Source organism: Equus przewalskii, chromosome 13 (genome assembly GCF_037783145.1).
Source record: "Equus przewalskii isolate Varuska chromosome 13, EquPr2, whole genome shotgun sequence".
Classification (NCBI taxonomy): Eukaryota; Metazoa; Chordata; class Mammalia; order Perissodactyla; family Equidae; genus Equus; species Equus przewalskii.
The window spans coordinates 49,510,662-49,533,408 of record NC_091843.1 but is presented as its reverse complement, the minus strand read 5'-3'; the positions used below and the strand labels follow the sequence as shown (position 1 = coordinate 49,533,408).

At 33.9% G+C, this 22,747-nt stretch overlaps 1 protein-coding gene across 7 annotated transcripts in view; it reads right to left on the bottom strand.

Annotated features, from left to right (window-relative positions):
• The window catches only part of CEP120 (centrosomal protein 120), a 71,413-nt gene that overhangs the window by 30,941 nt on the left and 17,725 nt on the right, over positions 1-22,747 (bottom strand). For all 7 annotated transcript variants that reach the window (XM_070569380.1, XM_070569382.1, XM_070569378.1 and 4 more), the window contains 10 exons: positions 20,613-20,810; positions 18,736-18,963; positions 17,642-17,858; positions 16,473-16,650; positions 13,582-13,731; positions 12,662-12,844; positions 10,657-10,753; positions 10,405-10,557; positions 9,764-9,853; positions 1,010-1,102 (listed from right to left, as the gene is read on the bottom strand). In XM_070569380.1, the coding sequence (XP_070425481.1) occupies positions 1,010-1,102; positions 9,764-9,853; positions 10,405-10,557; positions 10,657-10,753; positions 12,662-12,844; positions 13,582-13,731; positions 16,473-16,650; positions 17,642-17,858; positions 18,736-18,963; positions 20,613-20,810 (1,587 nt within the window). The remainder of the gene's footprint in view (positions 1-1,009; positions 1,103-9,763; positions 9,854-10,404; positions 10,558-10,656; positions 10,754-12,661; positions 12,845-13,581; positions 13,732-16,472; positions 16,651-17,641; positions 17,859-18,735; positions 18,964-20,612; positions 20,811-22,747) is intronic.

The following is a 22,747-nucleotide window of genomic DNA, read 5'->3' as shown; positions in this document are numbered from 1 at the left end:
CATACACAGTCAAATGTTCAGAATATTTACAAGTTTATCTCTTTCAGTTACTAAACATTTAAGTACACTGAATTATAAATTTTAATCCATCATCATTTAATTCTAAATACAAAGAATATACAAAAATCCATATACAACTTCTATAAATTCATTTGAAAAGGCCCTAATCACTTAAAATTCCGGTTTGAATAAAACCAATTTTATTACATAAGCAAATTTTAGAAACTTCTTATGTTCTGCCAATCACATAGAAGATGACAGTCTTACTATTAGGAACAAATATCCATTATATTTAAGTTTAAACATCTAAATCAATTTAGAAATGCCAGAAAATGCATAAAGAAAAGGGTAGGGCGATACGCTGAGAAAATTTTTTTAGAAATGCATTTGAGTAGGGAAGGGATATATAAATTTAATGTGGCAGAAATTCTGATTATTTTGAAATGGAAGGGACATACAAATTTAATGTGGAAGAAATCCTAACTATTTTGAAATGAACTTTATAGTAATTTTAAAAAGTATTCAGGGTAAAATTTCAAAAGACTTAACAAAAAATGCTAACTAGGCATATTACTAACATAAGTTTTCATCTGTTTTTGGAATCTAATCTTTAATGGGCAAGAAAAAGAAATATGTCCTTCTTACTGAAAACAAAATCAGGATTCTAGGCCCCTGAGCCTGTGCTACTTTTTCTCTTTTCTCTAAGTAGTGCAACTATCCATTCCTTTCACATAATGGGAAAGTTAAGCAATAATCTTCACTATCACAGAAGTCAGCCAAAGCTGGTTGCATAATAGCCATTTCAAATAACAAACACTATCCTACCTCTTTCTCACATTCTAACATAGAAAATAAACTTTTTTCAGCTGAACAGCAGTTTTCTCCATAATGTCTGAAAGAATTTCCATGAAATATATTTAATATAAGAATAAAGGAAAAAGAAATGAATGGTATGAACTTAAATTATGGATTCTGTGAAATGAAGATACATGATAGATGAATACAGTACCTCTGATTCTGCAATGACAAGCTGCTGCTCTCGCTTCTCTAAGTCAATTAGGGTCTTTTGAAGTTTTCCTTCTAGAATAGTATATTCAGCTACCTAAAAAATAACAAAAGAAAAGTTACCTTATCTTTTCCTCAAATTCAAAACACACAAATTCAAAAATGCATATATTATAATTTCACTGAAACAGAGGATCTGAGAATAAGAATTACACCCACCAATTCAAAGCAGAAGTTCTTTCTACTGTACTCTCAGGAAGGAAGACTGTCCAGCTTCTGCTTGGCTATCTCTAGTAATATTCAGTCTCCTGAAAGCCCATTGTCCCACTGGGTGGTTAGACCACTAGGAAAATCTTGTGTTGAGTCAAAACCTAGCTCCTTAAAATCTGCTTTGCTCAATACTCCAGTACTCCTCTCAATCCCTTTTCGTCACTTATGCTCTTTCCCTGGAACTAATCTTGTTGCTAGATCAGCTAGTCAGTTTCAAGTCAGTCCTCATATTGGCTCAGATCTGACCCTTTATTACAGTTCCAATAACTGAGTCCTTCATTGTTTCTGAAGCCAGAGTCCCTGCTTGGGCCCTTAGCCCAGTACCCCAATTTCTATCAGCAGTCCTGCTCTGATCTGTCTGTAAGGATGTCTCATTCAGGATAAGAGGTCTACCTGCTCAGCCTGTACAGGATGTAGGACTTCCACAGTTTTCTATCTTTCAGTTTAGACTGATCACTCTTACCAGGACTTTCTGAACCAATTTTTCCGTCCTCTTCACCAACTAGCCTCCAGGTCCCAGGCCCCATCCTGACTGTCTCTTCCCTACTGCTGAGAAAGCCCTGGTTTGATGCTCCTTAGAAGCCCACCCTTTAATACTATTGCTACTCCTTGGACAAAGAAAAAAAAATGTATCTTCACATATTTGAGTCTGGTGATAGCCATTATATCTTCTCCTAGTCTTTTTTCTTCTCCAAGATAAATGTAAGTTTCAACTATTATTCACACATTAAGATTTCTATATCTTATCTCAGATTTAATCTAGAGTCTAGATTCTAGACTAACTTCTTCCAAAAATATGGTACCCAGATGTGACTTCATCAGTACAGGGACCAAAGAATATGTACTGCCAAAGACTAGGGCACCACATATCTTTTAAATTAGTCTAAAATTACATTTGCTACTTCAGAATCCTAGTCACACTGTTATGTCAAAGAAAATCTCTAAGGTTTTTGTTTTTAAACCTGGGATAACCATACCCATTGCCCAAGTGACTGTTTTAACCTGACAACAGAATTTGACATTTGACCTTGTTAAACTTCACTTTCATGATTTAAGCCCAGCATAGCAACCAATCAAAATTATTTATAAATTGTTAATGCTACCATCTAGTTTTGGTTCATCTAAAGATATGTTAAGCATGCCTTCCTTCCTTTACCAAATCACTAATATAAATGTGTCAAATTCTGAGGGCCACATATAAAAAAGTCTTACAGAAAGAGACAGGCAAACAGGATGGTGAGGGATATTCAAACTGTGTGTTCTTCCTCCTCTGCCAACCCAAACACCTGTGTTCCAAGAGCTCTGTCTAAGGATGTCTTTTCTTGTCATACTATATGAGCTCCTTGGGTGATCTCATCTACCTACTATCACATATACTAAGAACTCCCAAATTTATATTGCAAGGTCAAACCTCCCTCCAGAGTTTCAGACCTATAAACCCAAATACCTGCTGAATATGCCAATATTCCCCACATATCTCGAACTCAAAAATGTATAAAAACCTGAAATCACAATCCTTCTGGTTTTCACAAATATTTATTGTATACTTAGCTGACCCTGGGCAAAACAAAGTCCTGTGGAACCTATATTCTGAGGGACGATAGACTATAAACAAAGAATTGGGTATTTAATGCAATAACAGGTAAATGCTATGAAGAAAATAAAGCAGAATGAGGGGACAGTTAGTGCCTGGGGGTGGGGGAAGAGGGCACTACTTTGGATACAGTGATCAGAGAAGGCCTCACTCAGATTATTCTGAGCAGAGATCAGAGATCAGAAACTATCTCTGAAAGAAGAGCCTTCTATATATCCTGAGGAGGGAAGTGGCCTAGTACGTTTGAGGAACTACAAGGAGGCCAGTGTGGTTTAGAACAGGCTGTGTAAACAGAAGTCTGACAGAAAATGAGGTCATAGAGGAAGGTAGGGGACAGATCATTTTAAGGCCTTGTAGGTCCAGTAAGAACTTCAAGTTTTATTCTAAATGTGATGAGCAGTATGATGGGTTTTGAGCAGAGGAGTACATAATCTGACTTATATTTTAAAAGCCTCACTCTTGGCTGATATGGATATAATAAGCTACAGGGGCCAGGAATGAAGGAAGGGATACCAAGTTAAGAAGTAACAGCAGTAATCTAGGAGAGAGATCATGATTGCTTAAACTAGTGAAGTAGCAATGGAAGTGGTTGAAAGTGGTTAGTTTCCAGGATACATTCTGAATGTGGAGCCCAGAGGATTTACTAATGAACTAGAATGTGGAATGAAACAGTAAAGGACGACTTAGCTTACAGCCTGAACAACTGAGTAAAAGGTATTGCTATTTATTAAGATGGGGAATCAATAGGAGCAAATGTATGTAGGATGGAGACAGTTTCTTTTTATACAAATTACATTTGAGAAGCACATTAGACAGCCAATTGGCAGTGTAGTATAGGCAGGTGAATAGCCAAGTGAAGAGTCCAGGGAAGAGGAAGTAGACAGACATTTTATATATGTGTGTGTGTGTGTGTGTTTACAATCTATATATCACTTGTATATAATGGCAAGAGAACAGATGAGATCACCCGAAGAGCAAATGTGAAAAGATATTCAAATTCTGGCCCTTGGGGAAAGCCAATAAAGCCAGTAGAAGTTGGGATAAAGAGAAGAATCTGGTATGAAAACTGGGAAGGAGAGACCAGCAAAGATAGTAGAAGACCAGGATAGTATAGTAAAGAAAGTCAAGCAGAGGAAATGTTTTAGAAAGGGAGAAAGCAAATTGAGTGAGGATGAGGGAGAATCATTTGATAAGAGAAAAGCAGTGTGAATGAATTATTCTGGAGAGTATGAGAATTAATTGATTAGGGAAAGCAGTAGGGTCATAGGGTAGCACTGAAGGTCCCTTAAGGCTTGAGATCTTAAACCTCCTTAACATCATTTCTTTAGCACCCATTCCCCTTTTCTCCATGATCTTATCACTACTGTTAGTTTTCAGCCATCGTTTTCTTTATACATATTATTGCTTTCCTGGTCTCCCTGACTTTAGTTTCACATTCCTCTACTCCACCCACTATACTTCCATCAGAATAATTATTCTAAACTACTCAGCCATAAAAAAAGACGAAATTGGCCCATTCACAACAATGTGGATGGACCTCGAGGGTATTATGTTAAGCGAAATAAGTCAGTCAGAGAAAGACGAACTCTATATGACTCCACTCATAGGTGGAAATTAGTATATTGAGAAGGAGATCTGATTGGTGGTTACCAGGGAAAAGGGGGGGTGGGGGGAGGGTACGGAGGGGGAAGTGGTGTACCCACAACATGACTAACAAAAATGTACAACTGAAATCTCACAAGGTTGTAATCTATCATAACATTAATAAAAAAAAAAAAAAAAAAAAAAAGAATAATTATTCTAAAATGAAAATCTGATTTCCTTATTCCCTTATATAAAAATCTTCATTAAAAAAATAGTTTCTCAAGTTTCTATCGTTCTCCAAGCAGGGTTTATCATCTGAACCACAGAAAATGTAAAATAATATGAGTGATTATTTTCTCTATCTTCTCCTAAAATGGTACATAACTCTACTACTGTTGATGCATAGAAGGGAGTTCATCTACTACCAACAACGGATGCCTTTGGGCAGTAAGGCTTAATTCTCTCAGGAAACCCTAGCTGAGAAAGTCTACAGGATCAAGTCTAAACTCCTCAAAATAGAATACAAAAGCAGTCACATTCTGTTGACCCCTCCTATCTTATTTCGTGAGGCACACCCTCACCTCCCCTCTTCTCACACCAAGCTACATACAATTTTCTTCATGTCTAGCCTATTTCCAACTTTGTTTGGGTCCACCTGGCAATACCTTCTAATCTTTACCAAAGTGAAAGCATGGTCTTATCTATGAAACACTTCCTCATGCTCCCTTATATAGAACTGATGTCTTCATTCTTTGTGGGTACATGACAGCTATGTTCAGCTTTCTGAAGGGAAGTCATAAGGAAGATAGAATAAACTTTATCTCAGCTATTCAGAAGGCAGAACAGGATCAGAATGTTGTAATCATAAATCAGTTTAAGATAAATTCATTAGTTAACAATCATTGGGTTTAGCAGGATCATCCATACAACCAGGTCATTATAAAAAGCAAACCGTAAAAGGAGAAAAAAATTACCAATACACTGGTTTCTGGAAATAAAGGTTTGGTATAGTTGTAAATATTTCACTCCACCCCAGAGGCCCCAAATGAATGTTATAATAATATCCACTTCAAAGTTAACCAAGGCTTCATTTATTTGGGAAAAAATTTATGTATAACTCAAGAGGATGCATGATTTTATCAAACAGAAAAATTTACACAAAAACAATCTGCTCTTTTTCAGGACACAGAATAATCCCTCCAAAATGGTCTCAAAAGGGGACCCAAAAAGCCTGATAGATTAAAAAACCAAATCAGTCACAATGAGATACATATATAACTTTCGGTGCAGATCATATGCATGAAGTATTCATTTACTATTACGAAATTCACTTCAGTTCTAACTTGACATAATTTATCTACTCTATAGACTAGTTCACCATTTCACCTTGAAGTGATAGGCTATTAACTAGTTAATATCTTTTTTGAAGGTAGGACAAAGCTCCTCATAATAAATAGAAAGCTTTAATTTACGATTAGCTCATTATTTTGTGCAGAATAGCAGAAATAAAAATAAAATGATTGCATAATGTTCCACCAGTATTACACAGACTCCTTCAGGTAACTTTCAAAGTATTGAAGAAATCACACATTATTTTAAAAAAGCTTTAGATGAATAAAACAAGAATAAATTAGCAGAAAAGCCTCATACATTATACACATAAAAAACACTGTGAGATTCTCACAGCACTCAGCTCTAAAAGATTTCATCATATTGAGGAAAAACTGCTTTTTTTCTTCCCAATGACTCAATTTTACAGTGGCTTATAAAATTTTTAAAACCCGATCACACATTAGCACATCTTAGTTCACAATATTCTTTCAAGATAGGATACATTAAGATGAATGAGTTGTTACTCTCAAAATGTACTTAGGTTGAAAGAAAATGACAAACTCAAATCTACCTTTTTGACATGACTAATTCAAATAAATAGTTCAGCCAAGTAGATAAGCATCATATTCCATTTTCTGACTGGAGTTATTTTCAACTACTCAGGATCTTGTCAATTTGAGCTGAAATGGTGGAAGAAGTTGTAAACATGGAAACCAACTAAAAATTTTCAACTGGAGAGATGATTACTACCAAAATGACAACCAACAAAAATTTATTTGATGAGGTTTGTTTTTCAACTCATTACACTTAAACTGATTTTTTTCTTTTTTTTGGGCAATAAAAAGTTCAATTATGGCATAAGTTATATTTGTCACAATTCTAGTAATTTTATTAACTTTTCATGATTTGAATTTTGCAAACCTCAACAAAAACTCTTCAATGGCATGAAAAAATGGTTCAAGGATAAACTAATCTTATTTTAAAAGCTAAATAAAAGATTAAAATATTTTCTAGCTCACTCAGATTCAATTAATATATGATACTTGAGAACTGTAAATATAACTTTTATATTAGTCACTTTTAAGTAAAACTAGTATAACGTTTAAATACATGTGAAGGCTTCTAGTTATTATAATTTTGGTTATTTGAACACTTAAGAATAGAGGCTTTGGAGTAGTCATGTTATATTTTTCTTCTTTTAGCTTTTTTAAAGCACACTGGTCTTTCAAGTTTTTAATGCTTGAGAATTAAGTTGGACAAAGTTGAAACAGCTATTTTAAAGTCAAAGGCCCAGGGGACTTCTGCTTCCACCTATAACAAGACTAACTGCTCTCCTCTATAAACACATAGTGAATAACATAAATGAAACAACTGTTTTCAGACACTGGACAACAACAGCACAGAACTGTGATCCCTGACAGAGAAAACAAATGAGCCAAGTCCTACAACAACTTTAGCTTACTGCCTGGGTGCAGTTTCCAGACTGTAGCTCAGGGAAGGGGAACCAAAACAGAGCCTAGCGATCTTGCTGAGTTGAAGAAACAGACTGGAGAGGCTGAGGCAAATAAAATTTGTGAGGAGAGGAGGGAGATGCATAGAGAGTGAGCAGTGGAGATCTGCATAATAGTCTCCTCAAATCTGTGGCTGAATACTGATCTATGGATGCCTGAGGTGAAACTCTATGAGGCTGGAGAAATTACGAATAGAAAGAAAAAGGCTGAACAACTCCCAGAACTCAGACAGGTCTGAGAATAGTACAGATTCCTACCAGCCAGAGTGGAGGGATCTTCTGATGAACTAGGAAGCAGGTAGAGTCGTCAGGAGAATATTGCTAAATAGCCCAACACTAAAGGATGCTCTAGACTCAGTCTAACATAGCTTAAAAGGATCAAACTCATCCCAAGTAACTTAACTATATACCAGAACAAAATCCAACACTCTTTAAAGAAATATAACAAAATCTAGCAATCAAGAAGGTAAAATTCACAATTTCTGGCATCTAATAAAAAATCAGGAATGCAAAGCAGTAGAATGATGTAACCTATAACCAGGAGAAAAAAAAACAACAAAAACTGACCTCAAAATAATATTCATGTTGGAACTAGCATAAATATATTCAAGATATTCAAGAACATAATGGAAAACACAAATATGATGAAAAGTAGAATATGTTTTTTTAAAAAAAGACCCAAATGAACCTTCCAGGGATGAAAAATACAGTGTATGAAATATTATGCTGGGTGGGATTAATGGCTAATTAGACCCTTCAGAAGAAAAGATCAGTGAAGCTGAAGTCACAGCAATAGAAAATATCCAAAATGAAGCATTGAGAGGAAAAAAAAAGACAAATAATACAGTTACCTATGGGACAATATCAAACAGTCTAACATACATATAAATTGGAATCTAAGAATGAGAAAAGAGAGGAAAAATGTTTGAGAAACAAAAGCCCAAAATGTTCCAAGCTTGATGAAGACTAAAAGAAAAACAAACAAAAAAACTACAATCAAAGAAGCTCAAAGAATTCAAGTATGACGAACACACACACACACACACACACACACACAGAACAAGGTCCATGATACAGCTGAAAACCAGTGATAAAAAAATCTTAAAAGCAGTGAGAGGGGAAAAAAAAGACACATTATTACACATAGAGGACCAAAGACACCAATGACAGCAGATTTTCCGTCAGGAATACAAGTCAAAATACAAATGGATTTGAAAGAAAAAACAGTCAATCAAGAATTCTATACCTGGTAAAAATATCTTTTTAAATAATGAAGGCAAGATAAAGACTTTCTCAAACAAAAGCTGACAGCATTTACAGCAGGCCCATACTACAAGAAATGTATATATATAGTTAATATAAAAAACATTATTGCCTCAAAGTTTAATTTCTTTTAAAAGTAAATGTTTAAAGCAAAAATAACAATGTTATGGGGTTTGTAACATATGTAGGAAGCAAAATATATGACAATAACACCACAAGGGATGGAAGGGAAGAAATGGATGTACACTGTTGTAAAGTTCTTATACTATACATGAAATAGAATAAGGTCATTTGAAGGTATACTGTATAAGTTGAGGATGTATATTGTAAACCCTAGAGCAAACAGTTAAACAATCAAACAGAGGCATAGCTAATAAGGCAATAGTAGAAACAAAATGGAATCATAAAGTCAATGAATCCAAAAGAAAGAAGAAAAAGAGAGAAAAAAGGAACAAAGAATACATGGGATAAATAGAAAACCAAGAGCAAGATAACGGATTTAAACCCAAGCACATCAATAATTACATTAAATGTAAATGGTCTAAAGTCAGAGACCTGAAAATAACTTTAAAGAGTTTTCTAGTCCATACCCTACTTCTATCTCTTGGCCCAGTGGAGCAAACTACCCTGCCATGGGTTATCTTTTCCCTTTTACAGACACTTCATTAACCACTAATACCAGAGTATTTTAAAGACTTACATTTGGAATATTTGAAATAAGCCTAATTGTCACAGCTATTTTATTCAATAACTTGAGTGTAACTAGATAGATATTAGATTTTTGCTTTCCAGAATAAGATTAAGATCAGATGGTCTCATGCTATCATTTTTAAAGATGTGATTTATTTCATGATTCATTTCTTAAAAACAGCTTAAAAGTTTTTGATGCTTTTTATTAACTTACAGATTGTCATTTTTATATATACTTAAATGTGCTATTTTCTTTTTCTCTAGAGTATTCATTTTTCATAGTTATACAATTTTTGAACAGGTAACACATTTGCAGGGTTCCAAATCCAAAAAGCACAAAACACCTTACAATGAAAATCCCTTCTTCTACCCCTGACCCATCCCTTTACTTTATCCAGGCCAACAGACAACCACTATAATGAGTTATTCCTTCAAGAGACTTTCTTTAATGCATATAAAAGAAACTATCATTAATATTCTTCCTTTCTTCCTTCAAATTCTATGCAAGTAATTACCTTTTTCTTTACTAGTGATTCTCTCTCTCGATCCCTTTTTTTCCATTCTTCTGCAAGAGCTTGCATATGAGCCAGTTCTTTCTGCTTTAGCTGCAAAAGTCATGAAAAAATCCTAAATATTTTAAATAAACAAATCAGTTGTTTTCAGCTAAAAAAATTAATACTGATCACTGATATGTTTCTTTCAGGCATTCTATTTCATTCTTGAAAAAAAACAGAGGTTGCCTGAAGCAATAAATACCCATATAAGTATAATTCAGGAGAATATAAAGCTGATGGTAACTTCTGTTTTCTAACTCTCTGGTTTAGAGACTGATGATTCCAGATTCCAGAGGGAATGCTAAATGAGGACCTGAAATTAAAAGAAATCTTCAAGTTCTTAACCTCTGAACTCTAACCTTCATTCCTAATTTTGCCCAAGAGTCATGGACAAAGTTTAGGGGAATCCTTCTGAGTGGTTCCTGCAAATCTATCACATTGAGTATTTTTTTATTCTCAGTTTTTCTTGAAGCGTAAGGCATTCTTGATATTCAAAAGGACTAGATGGGGTACTCATGGAACATAGAAAAGCCTACTACGGAGAAGGAAAAATATACTAAGTAGACAAAAACAGAGATTTTAAGTAACATTTTAAAAGAAACCTGATTTTCAAAAATGTCTTCTTGCATCTCTTTCCACATTTCTAGCTCAAGTGCTGCTTTGTATTCTAAGGTTTCACGAGGCTCTGTCTGGATTTCTGAAGGACAAGGTGCTGGAGGAAGAGAAGATGGCTTCTGTTCTATAGCAGATACACCCTGAGATATGAATTCAAAAAAGCATATTGAAACAAACATACACATGCACACAACAGATCCATTTTAAAGAACTGTTTAATAATATTCAATGATATTTACCTGAGATGAGTCAGAGACAAAAATCTCACGCATTTTAACTAGTCCATAGTCTTCCAGAGTCACTGTGTAAGAAAGATCTATTATCCTGTTATTTGACCTATAAATGAAATCATAAATATCTTAAAATTCATGACAACACTTTTATATTATTTTTCCTTTTATTTCCCCAACGCTATAGCATTGAGTAGGCAACATTCCTTGCACCTGACACTTGCTGGTGAAACTGCAGCAGCCTCTATAGGCTTCAATACCTTCCAACACATGATTTTATTTCATCACAAACACTCTATTAAGTACACACCTACATTTAATATAAAATGCCAACAGCTGTAGATCATTTATAAAAATTGAAAAGTATAAAGGAGAAATTTTAAATCTCACAGCCCACAGGAAATTACTACTAAAGTTTAGATTATTTCCTTCATCTCTGTTTTATGTATATGTTGATAGACAGGCACTCATGCATGTTACGATTACACAGTTTTGTCCTTTTTTTCCTATGTACATCAGGAGCATTTTCTCACATCATAAACATTAATTCAAAATGTAATTTTTAATGCCTGTAAAACATACTAAAGAATTTATGTGGTAAAATAAAAAATTTAATCTCCCTATTCTTGAATGTAGATAGGTTATTCTAAATACTTTTTCTACTTTTTCTGGGATGAACACACTCTTACATAAATCTTTTACTGGATATGAGCATTGCCTAAGGGTAATTTCTAAAGTAGAATAATTGTTATTTTTATCATAATGAGTACCTCTCTGTATCATAGAACTGCATGTAGCATTTATCATTAAATAAATAATAACAAAATGTTAGAGAAAAATAAAATCTTAGCAACAAAAAAACCATGGCTTTGTCTAAATCAAATATATTCCATAAACTCTTGGTCAAACAAAACTTTAATGAATGGGTCCCACACAATTAGAACTCAATTCACCAAGTTCTACATTTTCTTCTTCTAATCTCACGGATTTTAGAAGAAATTAATATAGTAAAGTGAAACACTACTATTTCCGAAGTTTTCACTTAGGTAAATCTCCTAAAACTTCTCTGTCTACAGAGCAGGGCAATAAAAGTTAGTATTTGTAACATACAAAAAGCATTAAAATAACTTCAACTAGCAATGATTATTTTCATTATGTTCTACTTATGATGACAGAAACAAATGCTAATTTTTAAGAGAGATTTTCAATAACAGGAGCTGCAAAAAAAATTTTTTTCAGTTAACTAGAATATCTGATTCTCTAAAACACCTCGTCCCAACTCTTCTAAGTGAGTAAGTTGTTACTAAACCCTTGACTCTCTGGAAGTGGCCACGGATGGGAAAGAGTAAGGCAAGAAATTTCAAAAATACTTTTAGATCTCAGCATTTTACCAAGCCTGATTTCCTTCTACATTCTTACTACATTTTAAAAATAAAGGCATGTGATATATAGTCAAATTGAATTTAAATTTCTAAAGGCATGTGATATATAGTCAAATTGAATTTAAATTTCTATTGTTAAAGTTAAAAAGATCATTCAATATCTACATTATTTTGTCTAAAATACGCGAACTCAATTTTAGGGCAAAAAAAATCATTTTTTAAAGTGCCAAACATTTGTAACATTCTCAGAGTTTAGATCTGAGGCAAAAGTTGAGATATTTTTTAAGTAGAAAAACAGATACGGTCATTCCCAATGCAAAATAATGTAAAAATACATTATAAATTTGACATTAAGTTACTAAATAAAAAAAGAGATCCTGAATTTAAAATTGTCAGGCTAAAGAGAGGGGAGGGAAATATTTACTCAACAGTCTGTGAGTATTACAGTATTATAGTGGCATACATTCCTCACTTTACGAGTATAGTGGTTATCAAAAAGCTAAAGAACAAACTAGGATATAGCCCCTATAGGTCAAAGAAAGATCAGAAAGAGATGATACGAAAGGATAAGGTTGTAGCTAGCTAATCAGAACAAAAAGCAAAGCTCAGACCCATTATGAGAAATGCATTACCCTTGTGCTGCGATAACAGGCACACTTTCACTGTAAGTCTGACGCCAACACTGTTCACCATTAGAACCTAAAAAGCGAGTTTTTTCTGAAGACAAGATGTTAGAAAGCTGGATTCTGGCAATTCCCAGAAGTAAATCTTTACTCATTTTATCCTTGTGCCATAATTCAACCAGCAATGGAATCCTATGGAAGAGAAAAATATGCATTCATATCTATCAGTTCTGATCTAAGTCTTTTCTAGACTATAATCTTTGAATTCCCTTCTGTAGTGAACAATGTTTTTGTTACCTGGAATGTGAAGGCTCAATTCCACAGGTAACAAATAGGAAATACTATTACATTTTCTACACCTCTTTCCATGCAATAAAGAAAACACTTTAAACACTATTATTCCCACAGATGGTCAATTTGTAGTTACTCTTCATTCTTCCTTTTAAAATAATATACAAATTTGAACTGTGATACTCTGAGAAAGCAAAAAGATTTTCACAAATTTCATTTTTTCTTCACAAATTCATTTCAGATAGCTGGATTAACAATGTCCATTTTATACAGATGAAAAAATAGAAAAAGAAAATAAAACACTGCAGTCATTCAAAGAATCAATAACAAAAACTAAATATTTAGCATTTATCCTCACATATTGTATTAGGAAAAGGCAAGACTACTTTTCAAAGCTTCTTCATTACTCACAGATTGTTTTAACAAAGTTCTAATAACCAAACTCAAGCAAGTAAGATATGAAAATCTGAAAAGAGCCTTTATAACCACAAAAAACTTTGTGGTGGACGCACAAATGTCACAGACATTATTAGTATATTTGTTTCTAGACTCTCAAATGTATAAACTGCTGTGGATTTAAACCTATAGGAATTCCTTGTTTACACGACACAAATTCTCAAGAGTTGTGTATACATTACCTTAAGAAGGTATCTTGCAGCTGATGAGGCATAGTTGCAAAATCAAATGCACAGTAAGATTGGGGAAGAAAAACTTCCATGTTTTTCCGAACTTCTACAGGAGGATTAGTCATAATAGGAGCTGCACTTCCAAAGAATGGATATGAGTACCTAAAATTTAAGAAAAACAAAATCTTATAATACGATTTACAGATAAGATTTATAGTCTATTAAAAAAAGTATAATATGAATATCATGAGCAAATCGAATTTTTAAATAAATAAAGGATACAAATACACTATGGTTTTATTCTTATCATTAACTTTAAAAATTACACAAATATTTTCAATGTTGATATAAAAATTACAGAAATTATACAGAAAATGCATTCTTTGCATAGTACTTGTTCTCGAAGTTGCTTCATAGGTAAACTTTCAATGACTCTGGGGAAGGAGGAGAATTCTGGTATTTTGAAGCCATGAAACCAAATAAGGAAGAGATGGTCATTCTGATAGACTCCGAATCAGACAAGATTTAAGAACGAAAATGACTCCACTAAACAAAGACCAAGCTGCCATCTGTTTAAGAGTTCCACAAGGGCACAAGTCCTGTCTTTTTCATCTTTGCACTCCGAGGAATAAACAAGCAATTTCCTCCATATAGTAAACACTCAAGAAATGCTTGCTGAATTTAATTTCTAAACCTATTTTCCTTTATACAATAATGTCCTGATCTTTTATGAGCTAAAAAGCCCTTAGTCAACTCCAAAAGGATGCATGTATGGTATCCATGTCTTTGAACAGAGAATCAAGGACAAAGGCATCTCAAATATACTACAGATGAATCAGAGTGACATAATATTACTGTATTTCTTCCTTTCATCACAAAAACCACACCAGATTAAAAAGGAAGAATGCCTGACTACTGCTGGACTTATTTTGTACTTAAAGTTAAATATAAAGATTTTTATAATGCTCACTTAAATTTTATTTTATATCTTGTTATTCACTACAAAAATTAGAATTTAAACCCTACTAGTAAAAATTGCTTTCCCTACAAGAAGAATCCTGTGCATTCACTCAATTCCTATTTAATTACACATCCATTGAAATCAGGTCATCTCAGAGAGTTCATGCCCTAGAAATTCAACCCCCTACCGCCCCACTATAGGATGTAGTGATTAAAAAACAAACCAAATACAAACTTTTTCCAATACCAGTGTTACCTCACAAATTCCATTACATAGTCGCAAACTACAATTTCCTACCAATGCAAAGAGTGATAACATAAAGTTTATCAAATAAAAAAATAGCTTGCATTTTTAATAATGACTTAAAATGAATCAAAGACAAAATCAGTAGTCCTTATCATCAAGTGAGTTCTATGTAGAGTGTTAAGTGGATCATAACTATTTCCTCAGTTTAGAATATTGTTCCCTTTTCTTTGCCAAGTGAATTACTAGCCTCCCTCATATACTGACTTATTTCTGAATCTGTCTTCTTCACTAGTTTGAACTCTTTGTTTATAAAGCCCACATACCCCTAATAGCAGGCACACTGCTGGCATACTGTAGGCACTTAAACAAATGGCCCTTATGGCAGGAAGGGAATGCAAGAACTAGCATTAGTGCTTTCTAAGTGGGCTTGTACAAGGCTTCCCCCTCACAGCAACTAATTTTAGATCGTCCCTTGTTTCTATGCTTCTGGCCAACATCCTCTCTAGGTATCCGAAGATCAGATTCTGCAGTAGCAGCTACAGAGAGATCGCAGCTGAGAGATCTCAGCTAAAGGAGTAGGTAGAGGAAGAAAAAGACAAAAACCTAAAGCAGAGAATAGGTAATAATTCTATATCTAAAAACAATTTTAAGAGATGTTATACAAATCCTTTGAGGAAAGCTATGTCTGCCAGAGAAAACCTTTTTTTGACCTTTTATTTTCAAATTAAAAAACACTTTAGTAATAATTCTCAACCTCTAACATGAGGCAAAATGCAGAACTTAAGCTGCAATGGAGTATTCTATGAATTCACGATCACACTCAGTGTTGTGTCCCTTTGATTTTCTCCATTATTCACACCAGAGCTCAGAGGATTTTGGAGACAACTTGATAAGGAATCAAAGAATTGAAAAATTAGATGCAAGTATGAATTGATTTCTGTATATGAAAGGTAGGTATGTCTCAAATAACAGTAGGAAGCAATGTGCGGTTGCTGACGTTCCTGGAAATGGCAATCTAAGCCGACAGAAGGATTTTCTCACTTTAATCACATCAAGACCAGCAACTTTATTACAAATGATAATGCTTGCTCCAAAGAAATTTATCAGAAACTAAATATTCCAAACTAAAACACATTATTGTATTACATTTAATTTTTACCTCAAGCACAAGTCTATGAAAATGTAGTATTATTAAAAACTATTGTGTAAAGCCATTTAACAGATATACATCATTCTTTATATTGAAAAGCATTGACACATTGCAGTTACAGTTCATTAAGTGTGGTTTTAGATTCACAGCTATAAGATATAAGTGTTAGGAATATAACCTCCCATTTTAATAAAGTCTTATATAGAAAAATAAGATACTACACTTCCATTATTTTGACCTGTGGCACTTTTCCAGAAACAACACATTTTAAGTGCAAAAGTCACTGCATTTTAAATAAGAGCATTAATAAATTATTACAAATATTTATAATTATTCTACCTTAATAGGTAGGACTGTTACTTCTCATACCACCAACGCCATTCTACTTTAAGTTCAAATTCATTAGGACATAGCCTTAGCCCCTTTAAGTCCACTGATTTAAACGTTCTAACATTTTTCGTGACATTTCTCTCTCTGCAACTCCCCCAACAGAAGAAAGGCATTTCTCCTCAGAAAATAATACTCTGAAACAAAATCAAATCACACCTTAATATACAGTTGATTGGAAAACCAACTTCCAAGTCATGGACACTCCTTAAGTCTATTGAAAAGCAAAAATGATGCGATGTTGCTGGAACAGCAATCTTCTGTCCTGAAGCTGTTTCTGAAACATTTGTTGTAGTCACTGGCTGGGCCAGTGAAGCAGGTACAGAAGACCTGACGGCTAAAATAAACATAAAATTTTTTTTTTTAATTCCATTTGCTGACAGTTTCTCTTAAGTTATTGAGATAATTTAAAGATACCATCTCATTTATCTTCAAGCAAGGAATTTGACTATTTGGTTTTATAAACATATGGACTGAGGCAAACATCTTAATGTGACTAGCCCAAAATGATATAGGCTTTAATTCCCATGACAGAATTGTGTAAAAAAAGAGCTTACTCTCAACATATATTGCAAAACACAAAAGCACATGGTACCACTGCAGCTGTGCCTGACAGCAGCCTGGCGGGCACTAACTTACGTCCAAGAGGCAGCTGAATGTAACAATCAAAGGGTTCTCATTTCAAACTCAGTGCAGACATAATTACATCACTTTTTTAAAAGTAGCTTTGGTTATTTTAGGCATATATGACAGTCTAAAAAATCCTGTTATAGACCAGAGATGTTTTAGTGAGTGGCCCAAGTCATCCAGCTACTCAGTGACAGAGCTACAACTCACACCCAAACATCTAACTCCGAAAGCCACCACCACTCCAATTACTTACACTACTAAGTATAACTAGTTATAATGGAAAGATTTTATAAAGCCAGATAAACATGCATTCTCAGACTCTCTCAATTTTAGGATCAAAAATGATTATGAGTTTATTATTAGAGGCAGTTAGTAGCTCTTTCCTCTAAAATTCTAATGTAGTCAAGATATTCGAGAGTTTACTACTTGAAAATCCATTTGAAAGAACTATACCCTTTAATTTCTTTTGAAGAGGCTACTATTTGTAGTGCAAAAGCAAAAGAAAAATTTTCTTACCTTTTAGCAAATTCGATAAAGAAGTTAAGTAGATTACAATTACTTTAAATTTTTTTACATCACCACACACTGGTTCTTAAAAAACTTGCAATTTTTACTTGGAATGCATGAAAACTCTCATAGTCATTTATTAGATGGCTGCAAAATCCATACCTAAAAGATCTGTAGAAAGACCATCTTACCCTTCGGATTTGGTTTCATGTCCTTATCATACTGTAAGCTTTCCACTTCACTTTCTGTTGCATCATCTTTTGTAGGAGGTGACTGGTTGTGAGGTGGAACGGGAGACACACTTGGTGATTTTGGCCCAGCAAGTGTCTTCTCCTTTATGGGGGTTAAAACTTTCTTCTTTGAATGCTGTGGCTCATGTTCATTCTGGGTCTTTAATTCAATTAAAGACTAAAAACAATTTTTAAGTAAAGTATAATTTGCAAAGAACTTTCCTTCATAATTAAGCAAAAAACTTGACGTTTTTAAAAAATATAAGCTTCCTTTCCCAGTTTGGATATTCCTAGTCTATTTTCTTCATAATTTGCAAATTTTCTTATAGCATCTAGGACCAGAAAAAGGAAGATGAACAGAAAGAAAATAGGATATCCAGAGCTAAGTACCAAAACGCATCCTAATGGGTAAGAAGGGATATTCAATAAAAGTGATTTTGTTTCTCTCTTTTGCTCTACTACCTTCTAAAAATATATGCATACATATTTTTTAAACTCTCACTTCAGTTTTTCTATCTTTAATTCATAACCTACACAAAGATCAGTTCTTTAAAAGAACAGGACACAAGTTAATTGTGTCAAAAAACATATACTTTGAAATAAATGCCCATCTCTGTTGCCTAAAGTGAGTATGAGGACTATAAAGCACTAATGAACCAAGAACCTTATCTCAGCTAAGTTGAGTCGACCAAAAAAGATGCCATTAATGCAGATGCCCACAAACTAGGTCTAAAAATGTTCTCTTTTACCAGTGCTGCTTTTCTGCCATAGTCAATGACTATGAGTTGAGGGTGGGGTGAAGAGAATGGTTTCCACTACATTAGAAGACTACACCAAAAGGCTCTGGATACAGTCACTCATAAACTACAGAAGAGGAAGTCACAGCGCTCTTCAGAAAGGTCTTTTCGGAGAGGAGGTATCATGTAGTAAGGGCCACTAATTAAGAGTAATACATGCTGTCTAATGCTAGGTAATTTTTTTGAAGCTCAACTTTTCTGAGTAACCATGAGTGACATCAGAGAAACTGGAGGAGGGGAGGGAGGGTCGCTACTTGCCTGGGCGTCTATGCCTTCTCTCTGCAGAGCCACAGACACTCCCACAGTTGGGGCCAGCTCCACAGGAATAGGAGCAAGTTTTTGTTTGGCTCGGTTTGGAGGGTCGAGGGTAAAAGCACCCTCGACTGTGACCGGGCGCTGGTTGATTTCTGCACCACCTTTTTTCAGCAATCCCGTTAAGGGTATTTCTGTACTTCCAAGTGACTGGTCTCCACAGCAGAGATGGATCTAAGGTGAAAGGGAGAATCGTGACAGGACTTGACATTTTCTCCTTTCTCCTAAACATAGTAAACAAAAAGTTAAAAAATGATCCCTAGAAGGAAAGTTTAATGCAAGCTACCTGACTGACCTGCAGTGACTAAGTAATAGAGTCTCCCACAGGATGTTAAAACTGTTGATGAAGCACGAAGTTTACCAAGAACTCAATAAGAAAGCTATTCTGTTTCATTTTTCCTTTTGGTACTGATACTCATATGTTACCACCCTTTTCTCTATTCCATCTCTTTGGTGAGCCATGGTTACTTCAATATTTTACTATGGTACATCACATATGCAAATTGTATCGTGAATATGAATTTAAAGAGAAAACAAACACCTCAAACATTTTTTTCCATTTCCATTTCAACATTAAACACATTTCTAAAAAATAAGTTAGTGGATCCAGCCCTATTTAGAAATTAAAGAACCTCAAATATTTTTGTTTTATTCACCCATAAAACACCTTAAGTCTTTCTTTCTCTCTTTTCTTAATTTTCAGACTTTACACATAAAACAGGGTGCTTAACAATAAAAGGTTAAAGAGAATACTTCTGGGGTGGTATATACTGTTAATCACTGATACCTACTCAGAACGTCAATATTACCACCTTTTGCAACTACAAAATAAAAAAACAAAAAACAGGCTGTTCCAGCTATTTGTTATATAACTATTATTTTCCTTTACTATATTCAAGCCTTGGCAAAGTCAATATTCATATGAACAAGAAGCAATCACATTATGAAAATATTTTTAGTTCTAATATCATCAATGACCTATAACTTAGTCTTAATGTTATTAGGTGTGATATTTTTAATGCACTGGAAAGAAAGTGTTTTTATGACTTAAATGTCCATGAGAATCAAACTAATAAATAAGCCAGAACCTTTGGCAAGGACTGATATGATAAACAGAGAAGAAAATTCAAAGTGCTTTTTTCCTCACATCCCATCATTTTCTATAGTCTTCAGCTTTCCAAATATCTTGGATTCAGAACCACCTCTAAAATTTAGCTCTACTAAAATTTCTTAATGTCTCTTCTCACCTCCCACCCAAAATGCAAGCAAAGTCTAATGAGCGATCACTTTAAACAAATGACTACCTAGCCCTATACCATTTCAGTCTGATTAAAAGCAATAGTAATAAAAAACAGAATAGCAATATTTGCTAGGTAAGGTTCACTGTTAAATAGAATCCAATTTAAAATTAGTTTACAAAAAATACTCAATTCAAGGGCAGGTTTTAGATAGCTGTGTTCTCTCTTTGCTTTTAATAGCAATAAGGTGTATAAATTCTGCAAACTAGAGTACACCTACAGCTACTCACTCCACTAACCACAACAAAACCTTCCCTGCGCCCACAGCTTTAGGCTCCAGGTACAATTGTTTCTTATAAAGGACTGATAACTGATATACCTCTTTCCACACTAACAAGGTAAGGAGGTGCATCTCCTAAAATTCTGAAGTAGCTGTTACATTACTTTACACGTAAGGATAATTCCTAAAAATTAAAAGATGTAGCAGAAAGACGACTTCTACTACCGAAATAAGATAGAGTTTAGGTACTCTCTAATGCTTAAAAAAATCACCTCTAATAAAAAACAACTTTCTACAGTACTTACTTGTAGTTTAGACTGAAGAGCCAAGTAAACACGAAGAATTTCTATACTGCTACGGATTCGAACAGATGCTCTCTCCGGCTCAAAGTTCGGGTTGATCAAATCATTGAAGGGTTCATTTGTAACGTCATTTCCCAGTAAAGAATAGTAAAAGAAAAACTCAGGCTGTCTTTCTGGAAGTTTCATGGTACATGGAATTAACTAAACATTTAAGGAAAAAGAAACGAGTATTACTTTGTTTTGTTTACATAAATCTTTTTTTTTTTAAGATAGGCCCTGAGCTAACATGTTGCCAATCTTTCTTTTTCTTCTTCTCCCCAAAACCCCCCGTACATAGCTGTATAATCTACTTGCAGGTCCTTCCAGTTCTACTATGTGAGGCGCTGCCTCAGCATGGCCTGACAAGCAATGCTAGGTCTGCACCCAGGATCCGAAATGGCGAAACCCTGGGCCGCCAAAGCAGAGCGCATGAACTTTAAACACTCGGCCACGGGGCCGGCCCAAGAGTTACTACTTTGTAAACTACTAAACATGCTTATAAATGTCTGACGAACTCCAGAAACATTTGCTAAAATGTTGATAATTTTTCATTTCAAGTCTTAAAATTAATCATTCGAAATTTCTAAATCTCTGCCAAATTACTAGTTTGATTAATTTTTAAAGGTTTATCTGAGAAAAGTACAGAGAGACTAAAATATTTTTACAGATTTGTTATTTTAGAGTTTACATTTCATTCAACTGGTCCATGAATGAATACGTGAAAGTTCTTTTAGAAAAAAGTGGTCAAATATTTTAAACTGAGCTTTCCTTATTTCCACATACCTTCTTTCATCTTATCCTTACTTTGCCATCCTCTTCATAAATGAGAGAAGGTTTTCAAAAAATCTTAATCCAGGCTATTTAACATAATACCTTAGTCCAGGCCTTTTTGATAAAAAAGCTTTTTAGCTTCTCTGTCAAAATTTGGAGACCTATAAATTAACAGTTGCAAAAGGATACCTTCTGTACTAGGAGTGTTACTTCTCAAAGTTGGTAGTTTCATGGCCACGTATGATGAAGACATAGGATTCTTGTCCCAAAAAATATAAAATAAAACATCTTCTAATAGATCCTTAATGTTTGCTACCATGTTGTTAAAAATAACAATAAATTATAAATAACTGACGTGTTTATCAATAGGAAATGGCTTAAGTATATTATAGTTATCATACAGTATGGAGGCTAAATAATGATATACTGACATGAAAATTATTTAAGACATATTGTTAGGTAAAAAAAAGTTTTTATAGTGTATGAAAATAAAAGGACTAACCACTTAGATCAAAATAGCCCAGTACTGAGCACATAGTAAATTTCAATAGTTATTATTTTATGTAAAGTTTAAGTAAAACAGCACAGAGTAAATAATAGTTATCTGTTATTTCATACAAAGCATAGTGTTATACATAAAGTAAGTTATTACTTTAATCCTATACTTTAAAATGTATTTGTTTAATTGAGAAGATTTTAATCATGTAAACTTATATATATTGGGAGGGAGCATGTATACACCTACAGTTGTTAAGAGCACAAATTCTGGAGTAAGCTCCAACCACTAACCCTGGTTCCATCAATGGCTTGCTGTGAAACCTTGGACAAATTACTTAATAACTCTGTACCTCCATTTCTTTTAGGGTTGTTGGAAGGATTAAAAGAGATAATACATGTCCAATTCTACAACTGCCTAGTACATAGTCGGCTGTTGTTATGTGAATGGGAAAATCAGGAAAATATATACTACCCTTAACAGTGATTATTTCTGAGTTTTATTAGAAGAGACTTTCATTTTCTTTTAACTTCTTCCATAATCAGAAAACAATAAAAAATTTAAGAAAAAAAGAATTAAATTATATATTTCATAATACATTTATTCTAAGTAATTCCCACTAAGAGAAAGAGATTCTTTTAAAAATTCTTTATTATCCTTGGCTTTAAAAACTATGTGTTTTTTTACCCTTAACTTCCAATATTTAAGAAAAGGAAGCAAGATTATCACCATTCAGTCTTTGTACTCCAAACTCATTCCTCCATTCTATTACAAGTTTATAGCATCATATTCTAAGTCACTGATTTGCATCTGAAAACGTATGTGTTAGTTT